Genomic DNA, 15738 nt, shown 5'->3' on the forward strand with positions numbered 1-15738 from the left:
TTTTGTCGCCAATGATGTGGCGCTTGTCTCATAAATTGAAAATTGGTTGTTGGGGAAAGGAAATGGCGCAGTATCTGTCTCACATCTCGGCGGACACCTGAATGGGGCATTGACAGAAGGGATAAAGGGGGGACCGAGAGAAGAAAGGAAGAAAGAGGTTCCGTAGTGGAGGGCTCCCGAATAATTTCGATCACCTGGGGATCTTTAACATGCACTGACATCGCATAGCACACGGGTGCCTTTGCGTTTCGCCTCCATCGATACGTGGCCACCGAGGTTGGGTTCGAACCCGGGTACTCCGAATCAGTAGCTGACTGTGCTAACCACTAAGCCGCCGCGGCGGGTCTCATACGTTCGCCATTCACCGTTTCATCACTTGGGTTGTGGGGTTGAATTGGGCGATAAGTACGTTCTCCCCACTCAATCGCGGCTGACACAGTTTAAAGCCGCCCGAACCCCACCCCGTGATCGCGTGCGCTACCGAGCGCTCGCCGACCACGGCGGGCCTTGCTCTGAGGGAACAAAGGAACGTCACATTGGCAGACACAAACAGGCATTTATTGCTACAGAAACAATAACGCCAGCTAGCAACAAGGTAGCCGCGAGCGACGCGTCCGCTCGCGCCGATGATCCCAGCCCAAGACCCCCTGCCCCCTCTCCCGCGCGCGGGCTTTGGCAGTCTCCGCGCAGCGATGCTGGCGCCCTCTCTTGCCAGTTAAGGTAACTCACAGGGGAATGCGCTCAGCCTCGAGGTGAGACCGCCGCTGCACGGTGCCTCGCGGGAAAGCAAACTCAGGGGGCTGCAGGGCAGGTCCCCGCAGGGTTTATCCGACCGCGTCGACCGAGTGGCACTCAGTTTGACGAAGTTACGCCCGTTCGCTGTTTTGTGATTGCATCCGGCGGTTCCTTGTCTTTGCATGTGTTTGATGAGCGGTGTGGTGCACACTATGGTTGTCCAACAACATGGTGCCGCTGGGTCTGTCAAAGAAGCGTGGGAAGTATTCAACTAAACGCCGTGACCTTGCTGTCTAGCACGTACAGTGAAAGTACAACTTTAGCGCAAATACAGGCGCAAATCGCCGTCAGCAAGAGAAAAATAAGTGACATTTTTAAGCCGATTTCATCTCAATAAAGTGATTATTTTTGTACTGCACGGATTTTTCGGACTAGTCGATTATTCGGACCATTTTTTTGGGTTCCTTTGGGTCCGAAAAATCGGTCGGCGACTGTACTTTTTTTAAATGTTCTTCCACAGCATTCATATTGCTTGACATTCTTCCTCAATGAGGTGGCTGTTCCAGCTAGATGGGACATGCCAAAATATTTAAAAGTTGAAAATAACCTAACAAAGGTGGTGGTTGGGCTGTCGTTGCGTTAAACATTTCGGGAACTGTAAAAAAATAAAGCGAACTAAAAAAAGGATGTATACACGGTGCCGATTATCAGCTAAATTCCACAAAGAAAGATACACTTGTTTTGGAAGGATGTCTGCACATGTGAATTTATTCAGTTGTGTTCTTGCAGGACTGCAGAAGGTTACAACAAGCAGTGTGCAATATAAAGTTAAAGGTTTCATATCAACTTGATTTTTTTTTTTTCTACCAGTGGGAAACAAAACAACAGTCACCAAACTGCTCAGCCTATCAAGAAATCTGGCTCAAGTGATTTTGGCTTGGACGAAGCCCACTGTACCCATCAAAATCTAGTGCACATGGGTTGTTTTATTATGAATAGCATGCGGATTAAATATGTTAAATAGTTAAATAATATAATGAATGTATTTTAATAATAAATGTAAATGTTTAGAATACGAATGCATACATGGTTTTATTTCACTTGTCTCAGTGTGCGTAGTTAATCCTTTCTGAAGGTGGTGTAGTGCTGCTGTCTCTTTTTCTGCTGCTGCACTTGCAGCCCCGAAGAATGCCCTCTCGGGAGGCATGCAAGTCCTGTTTAGTTTCTCTTTGTGAGCACTGAATGAATTGGATTTTCAGCCTTTTTTGTTTGCTTTTTCGCAAGCAAGCAAGGCAGACTCATTCCGTTTTTCTGCCCATCTCCTCCAGTGCCTGAGACGGCCCTGCTGTTAGACCAGTGCACCCCGTCTCAGCAGGAGGACATGCTCGGCACCATCCACGAAGCAGTTGAGAAGCTCAGGTATAGGGCCGAGGATAACTTCCTGGCGCACGAGGGAATGCTTTCTCTGGACATTTTGACTGTGCAGTGCGAAACCAGCAGGAACACAACACATAAACAACATGGTGGGCCAAGACTAACGTTCGTGTGTCATGTCCTTGTTTGTTTTATAATGCACTGTGAATGTGCCCGTTGACCAACTAGCCCAAGCCAGACTGCTGTCTCTGATTTCTTTTGCCACGTTAGCACTGTGTGGACTCTGTCTAGGTTGGTACAGCAATGTGTCATAACTGAGTTCTCCCCCAACACCTGCTTCCCATAGATAATGTTGGCAAGGTGGACCTAATCCTCATGGGGATACTGAAGACTGATAGAAGGTTTTCTGTGTTGGTAGATTCCTGTCCTCAAGCGACAATGATGCTAGGTAAAAAAAAAATGAAGTACAGGTATCACCATCAATGGTCGATTTCACAAGTAAAATGCGGTGCATCAACACAGCGTTTTGGGCACAGATCCTGGAGGCTAGGCTTCGTCGTCGCTCTCTTTAAAACAGGAATCACAGAGTTCTTTTTTTTATTATGTAGGTGTCACGGGTATAAAATTGAATGGTGGGAAAACTTTAAATGCAAATTTCTCAGCAATAAATGTCTTTTTTTTTTTTGCTGGCAAACAAACATCAGCATAGCCAGAATGAGCCACAGGATTAATTTTCACTGAGAGCAGTAAACGGGAGAGCAGTTTAATTGACACGTGCAACAGGAACTGCGCACTCTTGAGAATGCACTACTGAAACTGCACCACCTGACAGAAGGTTCACCAAGCAGCTCTCTGTGCATTCGTGTCTAGTCCAGCGAGTCCTGCCATATTCTCTAAAGTTTCTATTTCAGTAACACACCGATTTTTCTTTGTGACTAACGTATGTGACACAAACATGGTGTCGCTTGCAAGGCAAAGCAGCTGTGATGCGACATTCAGGTTGCATGCCACTGAATATGCACTGGAAAATGAGCACCACACTCAGGGAGACAGTTCGATGGGAATGAAAAATATATTTTGAACTGGCACAAAGTCGCACAGGAGGTCTGGTCGATGAAGCCAGTATAAGAGGCAGACCTTGGGAAGGAAGCACGCTGGCCATAGCTCGAGAATTGTCTGCACAGGGCAGCTGCCACAAGCGTGGATTTTCTTCGCACTGTCTTAAAGAGATCCTCAGCATGTTTTTCTGGAGCTTACCAAATTACCCCTCCAATCCCAATCTGTGCTGACCATGGGACATTTTACCAATGTTGCCAACCACGAGTGACACTCGTCCGGCCCAAGGTCGCGCTGCTCCCACTGCCAAAGACAAGTTACAAATGACACTTGTGTTAGACGCTATTTTCAACACGGCAGGGCAGTAGTTGTCCATGAAAAGGAGTGCATTTTTCACCTCTAATGCATATTTTAAGCCTGCGAACTGTCATTTTTGCCAATAATTGCCAAAAAATTTGTAGATATTGATCTGTTTTTTGGAAATTTATTTGACTATTAAATAGAAGAGTTATCATATGCATCTATACATTGGTGCAACTTGTGTGCGATTTGCAAAAGGGTGTGACTTATAGACGGGAAAATATGGTAAGTCTGCTTACTCCATTTTTAATGCTTTATATCTGCTCATGCAGGAGTGTTCACAAGCGGACTCTTTCACTAGGTCTCGAAAGGACTGAGAACGACAGGAAGGTTCTTGTACAACACAAGGGTGAGTGTCGATTTATTCTTGGCTGCATTTTAGTCACATAATACATTTGTTGAGTTGTAAACACAAAGTGAACAAGTGAGAGAGAAGCCTCAGGGTGCTTGCCAATGTTTTGGCAAGAGGACTTGTCTTCTAGATATGGGCGAAGACAATACAAGTCGTCTTGTCGAAACATTGGTGAAGACAGGTGTTCTTGTTGAAACACTGGAAAGCTCCCTGAGGCTTTCCCTTCCCTTATTCACTTTGTGTTTGCAAAAAACCTGTCTAGCTGCCCTCTCTCTACCATTTGTTGAGCTGTGTTAGATCTGCTGACCACAGTATCGGATGCACAATCTTGTAAATGTATTTCACAACATTTTACTATACAGTAAAAGCTCGATAATTCAAACTGCATGGGACCAAAAAAAATGTTCAAATTATCCAAAAGTTCGAATTGTCCAATGACTCCAAAGAAACAAACAATAACCGCTTGAATCACAGTAAATTCATTCGATGAAAAACTGGGCATTGGTTGCTTGCTTTTGAAATGTGAATGGTGCGACAGTGACTATTTTTAAGATCCACCGCTACTGCATTGCATACCTCACAAATGGCAGCACCAGGTGAGAGAAGGCTTCACCACACAAACTGCGAATGGCACGTGGTCAGCGGCGCCGAAGCGGCTAGAAGAAAAAAAATGGGGATAGAAAAGACTAGCACTAAGCGCCAATCAGCGCCCAAATGGTGTGTTGCTGGGCTGGGCTCAGTTGGCTGGTTGATGCGGCCTGGCGCGAAGCTCAGAAAAACGAAACCGAAACTATGTGGCATGACTATTCTTAGGGACAGGGCTGTCTGTTGTCATGCCTGCCACTGTTGGCACGTCAGATGTGCATGCGAGACTCTGTAGCATGGAAGTCTGGTTTTGAGTAGGTTTAATGACTATCTCTTGCTGCGCTGGTCATACCTGTACACAACCTCCCTCCAGGAGCCTGTTCGAATTAACTTGTCTGAGGCCCATAACATCTAAATTAGCAAGCATGTGACGCCATAGGCTTACATGGGTGTTGGCCGGTACCTCACTGGCAGTTCAAATTATCCAGATTACGAAATTAACGGGATTTTACTGCATTATATTGTTACGTTGCAACCAGCCGAAAAATGAGGCGAGATGAACGATGGAAGTGAGATGATTTGATGGCGACTGGCCTAGCTCAAGCACTCCGTCCCGTGCTACTGCCACCGTCGTCGTCTTCATGACGCTACCCGGGGCTACTGAGCGATCATCCCGATCGTGAATCGAAGAAGACATCGACGAAGAGATGCGCTCGATGGTGATAGGTTCAGAGGAAGGTACAACATAAATGTCATGGTGGTGAAGTGCTGCCCGCCACGATGAAAGAGATGGGCGAATGAATCCTGGTCCACAAAGCTTCCGGGCCACAGGTCGCCAGGAGCCGACGGCCGAAGCCCTTGTACGCACCGAACGGCAGGGGCAGGGGGGCTGTGTCCTCATGTGTGGGCAGCGTCTCGGGTCGGTCGGGTCATGGGGTCAGGTCGCAGCAGCGTCGTCATGTCATCGTGTCTTGTGATCAAGGCGGGGCACGGGGCTGGGGTGAGCGGCGAGGCCGGTTCGGGCTTGGCAGGCTGGGGCACAGCCACGCGGCGGGGTTCAGGAACTCACGGCCGACGACCACGGCTGACGGAGGACACTGAAGCTCCAGAACCAGGATGGGGATGATACCCCGCACCTCACACTGAATGTTACGCGGCGACCAGCCGAAGAATGAGGCGATATGTACGATGGCAGTGAGATGGTTTTTTAATGGCTGCTGGCCTAGTGCGAGCACTACGTCCCACAATATCAGCAACAGCTCAACATATCCTGATTTCTTTTTGTTTCTTTTTTTTGTGCCTTTTCTTCTTTATTTTTGGGTACATATGCAATGAAAAGACTCTTGACTACGTGTAGCATATTCATCCATGTTGCAAAGCAAACTGACACTATTTTGTGCTGGCAGCGTGTAGGCATGGAGTTTCTCGAAATTATCTTGAGGGAAAAGTGGCACCACTATCTATACAAGTTTCTCAAAGAGGGCCTCGTCTGTGCAAATGCTGGGAAGTGCTCAAAAAATATATTTGGCTTGGCTTGGCTAATCTTTGACTGAAAATTTGGATTCTGCTGCGGAATCATAGCTACGTCATGATGCTGTTCACTGTGGCAAATTGCCAAAATTCTTTTTTAGGTACATTTTTCTCTTCTTTAATAAATCGAATGAATTTCAGTGTTTTCTATTAGGCTGTTGTGGAAATCAGCAAAACATTTCATGGAGGTTTGCCTTAAGAGAAGATGTGTTGTTGCAAGTGGATTCATTTCCATTTATGAACACACAGGCACTTAGTTATGTCGAGCAGTGTTTCTGTTCCGCGATGCAAAGTAGAGATAATTTCTTGCAGTCCAGTAGTATTGTGCGTACGATCAGTATCAAGATTCTAACAAAACAAAATTGCCACACTTATAAGTATGGTCAGTGTGACTGGTTATTTCTTTGTTCATTGCAGCTTTGTATGAGGATGCTAATGTCATGATGTGGTAGCACGCAGTTTTGTGAAAGCTAGTAAATCTCGCAGACTTCATTTCAAGTTAAATTTACTTCAATGAAAACAACTGAGGTGGCTATTTTGCTCTATAAGTTTTATGTTTACAATTTTTTGGTCACGTTAACAATTACTAGGTAGCTAATTTTTGTTTGATAATTAAAAAATTCGGCATATTATTAAAAAATTTGGACCTGTCCAAGCCTACTATCTACTACCAGCTCCTACGATGCACTAGTTGAATTTTTGCTTGGTGCTTTCTTTTTTTTTTGGAGGGGCTTGATCTTACACTGTTGGAACACACTGCGCTTGATCATTTCCATAAAGTTGCTTGCATGATGCTTATTATTTTTCTGAAAAGTTGTTTCCGGTTTTTCTTTTTATTGTCATTGTGTTATGTGCATCTCTGTGTTTGTTTTGTTTTTTATGTCACAGTGCACTGGCATAGTTCCTCAGGGTCTATTACGCTGTTCTTTTGGTAGTGGCAAGCCATTAAAGAAAGTATTTCAATTTCTGAAGTACTTGGTAAATGAAATGGAACTGAAGTACCTGCCAAATGAAAATATTTTTACAATGCAATTGTGTGAAGGCATGCTTGCCATTTTATTTGCTCACCTATCTTAGACAGTCATGGTAGTGCCGTCTATCAAGATTACTGTAGATGTTGTACAGACAAGACTGAGTTTTAAAAACATTACATCAAATACTATACATATTTAACTGTACTCGGTATAAATATTTGGCAAGCATCACAAATAAATAGTTCAGAAGATCTCTGTTGACAAAGGCTATGCAAAGGGCAAATTTTTTCGAAGTGAATTAAATGTGATCAGCTGATCGTGACATGCAATAGTGTGCAATTAAGTATGAGACATGTTCCTTCAGTGCACATAGCATCACCTAGTATGGAAGTGTATAAAGAAATGTAACAATGAAATTGAAGTGGAATGGATTGGACTGGAATAAATAGAAACAAATGAAAGCACGCTGAAAGGCGAGGCATTGTTATCATGCAATAGTTGCATCGTAACAAAGAGATTGCAGGGGCTGAAATGTGAACAGGAAGTTTGATTCCTTCTCTGCTCATGTTGCTGTGAAAATGACTGTCCATGCTTCTAAAGAGCACTAGCTACAAGCTATAACAGCACTCTTTGCATTGGTGTTGCAAATATGACTAACACCAGTGAGACAGGAAAACTTAGGCTGTAATAATCATATTTGTTTGAACGTCTGAGTGTGGAAAAATGTGATATAGTGTTAGAACGTACATATACACGCTGAAATGCGAGGAAATGACCAATGCATACTCAAAGGCTGAAGGATTTGTATGCCCCTACAGCTGACCAACTCGCAGTGCACTACAGATGGCAGCATCATCCATTGATTTGTTTACAGTGCAGCCTTTCAGCTGCTCCATTTGCCATGTGCCACCATTTAGCTGAGTTACAGTGTGCTACTTTGTGATGCTGCCAGGCCCGTGAAAGTGGGAATTCGTGATCACGAGTGCTGGGGTGGTATGGTGGCAGTGAAAGCGTTTTTCTGGTTCACCGTTGGCAGCTGAGACCTATGCAGCACTTGCCCCGTTCATTCTCTCGTAACGCTCCAATCTCAATAATGCGCGTTGATGCTGCGGAGGGCTCCATCTGATAAAGGAGCTCTCCGATCGGTATCCTGGCGGTGATGTCCAATAGCAGCTGCCATTCTTGTCCTCTGCAGCATCCTCCTGCCAGCCAGCCTAAGTGCTGAGTTTGCACTGGGCATTGTCTCCTTACTTTTTTTGCTACCAGCAAGGACAAGCCACCCAGTGCGTACTCAGTGCTCCGACACAGCAGGTAGAAAGAGGCAGGAGAACCACTACTGCACATAATCATCAGGATTCCGATCAATAGGTTCCATTATGGGTTGGTTGGGGCAGGTGTGTTGTCTGTGCAAGCCCCCATCACCACTGGCAGCACACTCATGCTGGAAGCTTAATTCCTGTGCAGGATTTAGCGAGGCCATCTTCAAGAGCACTCTGCAGTTCCTGCACAAGGCGCTGGCCCTGCCTGTCCAGTCTGCCCCGCCACCCACCTGCTTCACGGACCTGGCAGCAAACATCACGCTATTGTCGCTTGACCTGTGAGTCACTCTTCAGGTGTAGTGAAATGAAAATGGGGGTGCTGATTTGTCTCAAGCAAGCACTGGAACTTTTCCTGGCTCAAATAGTTAATCCTTGAGTGGCAGGTGGTCGAACGCTTGGTATCAGTCCCTTTTTACTGCGTAAGCAGTAGCACCAGTGACAATTTGAAAATAGAGACATTTAAAATAGCGTATGAGCACTTACGTGTGTTATACGCATTTAGTGGGAGGTTACAGTGGAAATCGCATAAGCACATTTAGTTTATCTTATGCTAACCTGAACGCAAGGCCAGCGCAGGCCGCAGTGGCACCATCTGGTGTTAAAATGTGAAAATGTTTTGTGACATGTTTTGTAGATAGCCAGTTCCATGGCCAATTAAGTCGAGCCAGGGCGCAATTTCTTTTTGGTAACTGAACCAAGCAAGGCTCTTGATAACGTCATGCTGAGTTCTTTCGGGTCCTTTTGCCTACTGCCGAAACGACTACATTTGGCAAGGCTACCTTGGTGTAAAAATCCAAATCAATGCAATCCACAGTCGGCAGTGTCTTGTTAGGGTTAAGGACTCCGGAATCGTTACACAAAATCGAAAATTGGGCAAGTTTATCCCTCATTCGTGTTTCTGTTGGCGAGGGGAGGCAAAGCGAATATTACGTGTGCCATTTAAAGCAATGAATATGCCTAGGGGTGTGCGAATGCTCGAATTCAAATTGAATTGCAAATTTTCGAATTATTTGATTCGCAAGTCGAATACCTATTATTCGGGTAACCGAATATTCGACATTTGGATGCGAGATCTGCCATTCCTCCTCCTCCTCCCAATCCTCCAGTGCAGTCGTCGGTTTTCTGATCGTGCGACGCATATTTTTAATCTACAGCCGCCGCACAGCAGGTGGAAATCAATTCTCAATAGCACAAATCTAATAGCACTCGTGGTACATCCGAATCATGAACAGCCGAAAAAAAATCCACCACTTCACGCTGCTAGCGGCACAAGTCACGAGCGAAGCAACCACAGCACAACACAAGCCACGATAGGTGTGCACTTTTAAAGACTTTATCCTGTTGTCGACACGCGTGGAACGGATTTTCCTGTGAAATTTTGTAGTGAACGCCGGTACGCCGGCCTGCGAGGTCACGAAAAAAGCAGCGTCTACTCCTATTCACCATTTAGGTCACGGGCCATCCTACTCCAATAAAGAATCAGTCATTCATAAGGCACGCAATTATGTTGAAATGTTTAGTTTTCAGAAGAGACAAGCATGCCTCAACTAGAAAACAACATCACTGAACTGAATAAAATGAATGATGGTGATTATGAATGCACGCAGCGCCACCTGTCGAGTGCAAGACGTTTCCCACTCCTGGTTTTACGCGCGCCCATGCCGCCGCGCTCTCAGCGCTTCACAGTTCCATGTCTCTATAGTTCTGTTTTCCACGTCTCCGCGCTGTTTCGTTCAGGTCTGCGAAACAAAGGCGCGAAAGGATTGTATCGGTTTGTGTGCTGTGCCTGTCTCAGTAGCATGGCTGATCGCACGAAAAGTGCGATCTGGAAACAATTCGTCAAGGATAATCCGCAGGAAGCAACATGCAAGACTTTCAACGCCAAACTTCGGACACCGTCGGGCACGACACCGCTTTCAAATCGCCGAAGGCACAAACATTATGCTTTGCAAAGCACGTTTTTGGTGGAAAGCGGGAAGCAAACAAGTGTCAGCAGCGCATCGCAGCGTTTTATCAAGTGTAAGTTTGCCATGGCCAAGGAGTTGTCGCAGCACCAAAGGCAAGAATTCACGATGCGGATTGCGTGGATGCTGGCACTCGATTTGCAACCATAGGACTTTGTTCAAAGCCGAGGGTTCAAGGAGTTAATGCATGTCGTGGAGCCACTGTACAAGGTCCCCTCTCGGACAAATTTTTCAAGAGCAATCATCCCGACCTGTACTGGGACACTAAGCGCTGTCAAGCGCGAAATTCACGCCGACCTGCAGGAAGGCATACAATTCGTGATGTTCACCAGTGACGTGGATGTTGAGGTCAAACCAGAGCTACATTAGTCTCACGTGCCATTACTTGACCTCGAACTTCGAAATCCGGGCGTTCACTTTGGGCAACCAGCATGTGATTGACAGTCATACTGCATGCAACATCTTAGCACACCTGGAAGCAATGACGAGTGAATGGGATCTGCCACTGCAAAAGGTGCCTATTTTTGTTGTGACTGACAATGCTCGAAATTTCCGCGCAGCTCTCCGGAACTTTCAGTGTACCCCCATGCAGTGTTTGGGCCATACATTGCAATTGGCCACCAAGGATGCCAAGGAAGAAACTGCAGGAGTGCCCACCATTCTTAAGAAATGCCGTGCAATAGTGGGCCATTACAAGCACAGTGCCCAAGCAGCAGCAAGACTAAAGGACTGCCAGCGGCGGATGGAGCTACCCCTCCTGGAGGTCGTCCAGAATGTAGACGCCAGGTGGAGTAGCAAGCATGACATGCTGTCACGTCTTCTTCAGCTTAAAGGGGCAGTTTGCCTTGAACTCGCTACGTCTTAGACAGGGGTATCCAACCTGACACCACAGGAATGGAAAACATTGGCTGGACTGGTCAAGACCCTTGAGCCAATTGCATCAGCAACAAAAGACCTGAGTGGGCAGAAGTAGGCAACCTTGTCTTCGGTGATACCATTTCTTTATGGAACGCACATGGTGCTGAAGGACTGTGGTGCAGCGGATGATGGCATGTCACTGTTGGCAAAAAGTTTACAAAAAAGTGTGAAGGTAAGATTTCCTAACCACAATGAGCAAAAAGAGTACATCATGGCAACGGCATGTGACCTATGATTCAAAAACATCCTCTGTACTGAAGCTTTACAAGAAACAAGGCTTCTGGAACTTGCATGGAGTCAGCTGCAGAGCTCATCAGCCCCACCACCCAGTAACTGTGCTGAGCCCTCAACATCTACAGCACAAAAGCAGCGTAGTGCCAGCATATGGGACAATATCAACAAGCTTGCAATGTCATCTGGGAAGAGACACAACTGTGAACCAGGTAACACTGATGAATTTCAGCTGTACCTTCGAGAGCCAGTTTGCAGCAGGGATGAAGACCCTTTTGCGTACTGGAGGAAAACAGACAAGCAGAACTTTCCCGGTCTGTACAGAATGGCCATGAAATACCTGGCTATACCTGAAATGCAAGTTCCAAGTGAAAAACTATTTTCTACAGCTGGCAACATTGTCACGTCCAGGCGAGAAAAGCTGTTGGCGTGTCACGTGCAGCAGCTTTTTTTTTTGCATGAAAACTTATAAATTATAAGCACTTCAGCACATGTTTGAATAAATTTGTTAAGATTCGATATTCGGGTTTTTTTCCTGATTCGATTCGAATCGAGAGGCACTATTCGGTATTTGCACAGCCTTACTAAAAACCCAATGACATTGATGAATTCTCTCCGAAGCGGGTGACGTGTTCGCCGCCATCTTGACAGCGCTATTTTCCCTAGCGTAAGCAAGAGTACGCACGCTAAATTGAAAAAACAGCGTACGTAACACACACGTATGTTAAACCTCAATTTGGAAAAGCATTTGGCACATGCGCAGTACAAAGGACGCTATTTTATAACGTTCACTATGCCTTTGCATATGTCTCCGTAGGCTATACTAAATGTTTCTAATGGCTGCTTCTATTTGTCTGAGGCCTCTGAGAGTGAAGCCTTCACTCTACAGAGGCACCCCCCCCAAGCCACCTCCCCACCTCACCCCCCCACCCACTGCCACCCTCGACCCTCCTCCCCAACCCTCCGGAAGCCACCCACCACCCTCAAGCCGCTTCCACCCACCTTTGCCATTCATATAAGTTTTGTCGCCTGTGGGAAGCCTCAGCTTAGAGTTGGAGCTTCGAGGGTTAATCCAGGTGCTTCTGCAGAATTGTCACATCAGATGTCTGATTGGCGCCTAATTTCTTTTGTCCACAACATCCTGTGGTACCAAAACCCAGGAGTGCTGTATCTAGCAGTGCACATAGAATGCTTAACAATACTGCAATGGGAAGGTTGGAATGTGTTCATAATGCTGCAGTGCGCACAAGGAGACAGACAAGAAGAGGTTGTAACAAGGCTTGCATTGTTTTACTGCCTCAGGGTTTATCGCCCAGACTGCTTTTAACACGTTTAAATTTTCTTGCTCAAGTAAATTTTATGTGCCTGACTTGTGATCTTTTGTCTCTTCCTTCCATGCTGGCTAACCATTGAAATTCACACATAATTTTGATGTACCGTATTTACACGATTGTAAGTCGACCCCCCGACATCACATTTCTGGAAAAAAAACAAAAAAACTTGGAGGTTGTTTATGCTTGGCGTTTAATAATAGAACGCGATAGCACTATCCTGCGGCCTCCGCTTATCGCCAGCCACTGTTGGCTGCCGCGCGCAGGCGTGCCCGCGGGCACATTCCAGACTGAAAATGTGTTAGTCACTGGACCACCCGTCCACACTTGTGCCATCGTCCTCACTCGTGCTGCCATCGTGATCACTGCTGCGGTCCCACAGCTCATCACTCTATCGTTGTGCCGCGAAACCCTGCACTTCGCAAACAGCCACATCACAACCTCGCGTGGAGCAGCTGAAAATTTTGCCTTGCTGCAGCTGCCATACCTCTATCACTCATTGCGAACCCATTCTCAGAGCCAAAGAGAAACTACGCATGAGCAGTGTCTGCTCTTCCATCGGCTACCGACACTCCCTGGTGCCGCTGCGGTTCCGATTGGGGGTGCTGCCGCAATTGGAACAGCGGCCCTTATATCAACTATTGACACTCCTTTGGGCGCCTAATGCGTGGTTGTAAGTAGACAAAAAAAAAACTTGAACGACGCCTATTAAGAGTAGAACGCGAATGCGTTATCGGGCCGTCGCCGCTTATCAGCAATCGCAATCTGCAGCCACGTGGGGAGTGAGCTGGTGCTAGTTAGCTGCTTATCGACAGCCACCATCGGCCGCCTCGTGCTGGGTGGGGATGACGGTTCTGCGCATTGCCTTAGCAGCTGCTGAAGGCCAGCACGAAGAGTGATGCGACGGAGCCACGCAGCAAAAATCCAACCACGCTGTAGCATGCCTGATATCTCGTTTATCTCGTTTTTATTGATGGTGGTATGCTCTGGTTTCGATTTTAAGTTGACCCCCCGCTTCGGATTTTCAAAATTTGAAAAATAGGTTAACCTACAATCGTGTAAATACAGTATGTAGCCATATAGCCGGAGAAGTTAGCCTGATTTGAAACCTTCATGCAACACCGCAAGCAAGGCACATGTGAAAATGACAGAATTAAAGAGGTATTGAATAAGCGAGTGAACCGTAAGGACTTTAACTTCATGGGGGAGAAAAAAAGAGAGGGAAAATACATTTATTTTCTCATCCTGGTCGGGGTCGCCGTCTCAATTCGAACGGAGTCTGTGAGGACTGCTGCCTTGCTGAATGCCTAGGTGGTAATATGAAATGGCTTTCGTCATAAAATTAAACTTGCAGTGTTCAAGTCCGAGCATTAAATGGCAAAAGAGACCCGGAGGTGTTTTTTTTTATTTTTACTGTTGGATGAGCGCATTAAGTTTGGCTAACCAAGTGCACCAAACAAATCCTGAGGTCAACAGCAAGCATTATGGCGGCAGTGCTCCTCCAGGCAAATGCAGACTGCCAACTAGCCTAGCTTGCCATCCTCATTCTTATTTGTGGAGTCCTGCACCAAAAAATTCACTGCACTGAAATACAGCTGCCAAGTGCCTTTAGACGAGCCAGCTTACTTTGAACGCAAATTAACAATTATTAGCTAAATGGTGTAACAAATGGGAAATGATCATGAACTTTGACAAAACAGTTTCTCTCTGCATCAGTAGAAAGACTACGCCACTTAATTTCACATACAACATAAATAATAATGCCATCAGAGATGTACAAGAATATAAGTATCTAGGTGTCACAATAACGTCACGGCTCAAATGGACGAAACACATCGATAATATGTGTTCCTCCGCCCGCAAAAAGTTAGGACTTCTTAAGTTTCGAATGGGCGGTTGCCCTAGTGCCCTAAGACTGAAGGCATATAAATCCATTGTAAGGCCAACTCTTGAATGTGCCTATATTGTGGGGGATCCCTACACTACAGATGACACCCAAAAACTAGAAAAAATACGTCTTGCGGCTCGCTTTATTTTCAACCGTTACCGGCGCCTAGACTCTCCTTCCGCCATGCTGAAGCTTGCAGACTTAGAACCACTTGCAGATAGAAGAAAGCCCGTCTCAATTTCCTTCATTCATTATACTTTTCTCGACTTGGTATTCGACCCGAAAATCACATCGCTAGTGATTCTAGACGAGCCTCGCGCCACAAGCATACCCTTAGCCTGGAACCTATTTTTGCACGCACAAATACGTAGGTACAAGTTTTCTTTTTTTCCAAGAACAGTTTCTGAATGGAATGCCCTACCGCAGAACTCTCCGTTGCTTTCTAATCATTCTTGATATCTTCAGTGCTGCATTCGTAGCTGCAGTGTAACTGCATTTTTATGTGTGTTTTTGCATTGTCTATTTTGTGGCATCTATATTGTTTGGTACTTGCTTTGCTTTTCCCCTGTATGTATTTCCCTCTCCTGCTTGGACATACAGCATGTCCGCAGTATTCAATAAATAAATAAAATAAATAGAGGTCCAAGCTTAAAGTCAAGCTTCACTACATCTCTCACGCCTTGGACGGGTAGCTTGCAAACAATCGTTTGCACATTGCAATGAGCGAACGCTTCTTGTCGTTGCAGGCCCTCGGCACAGGCAGTCCCAGTGAAGGCCAGCTTTGCAAGCCTCTTTGAGCACTTCGGGTGCTCGCCACACATGCACCCCAGGTGAGTTCGGTCGCTGCTTACACCAGTCTCTGGCCACCAACTACCAGGCTTGCCAAGCACTTCCACTTTATGGAGGCAGAGCACAGAGAACTACTTCATTGATATGCTTGTAAACATATCAGTACAGTCGAACCTCGTTATAACGAAGTAGCATAGGGACCGTAAATTAGTTCGTTATATCCGATATTCGTTGTAACAGTATACATAAATATCGGCTCTGACAAATCCGCAGTTTGTCTCGCGCGAATATTCTAAATACTAAAATGCATTATTCTGGGCTTCGAACCCACT

General features: G+C 46.0%; 1 protein-coding gene across 3 annotated transcripts in view; it reads left to right on the plus strand.

Annotated features, from left to right (window-relative positions):
• Positions 1-15738, plus strand: part of LOC144099466 (protein MMS22-like) — a 72280-nt gene that overhangs the window by 37306 nt on the left and 19236 nt on the right. For all 3 annotated transcript variants that reach the window (XM_077632791.1, XM_077632793.1, XM_077632794.1), the window contains exons 20-23: positions 2064-2154; positions 3798-3874; positions 8431-8563; positions 15364-15447. In XM_077632791.1, the coding sequence (XP_077488917.1) occupies positions 2064-2154; positions 3798-3874; positions 8431-8563; positions 15364-15447 (385 nt within the window). The remainder of the gene's footprint in view (positions 1-2063; positions 2155-3797; positions 3875-8430; positions 8564-15363; positions 15448-15738) is intronic.

The sequence above is a fragment of the Amblyomma americanum genome, chromosome 7 (assembly GCF_052857255.1).
Source record: "Amblyomma americanum isolate KBUSLIRL-KWMA chromosome 7, ASM5285725v1, whole genome shotgun sequence".
NCBI classification, from domain to species: Eukaryota; Metazoa; Arthropoda; class Arachnida; order Ixodida; family Ixodidae; genus Amblyomma; species Amblyomma americanum.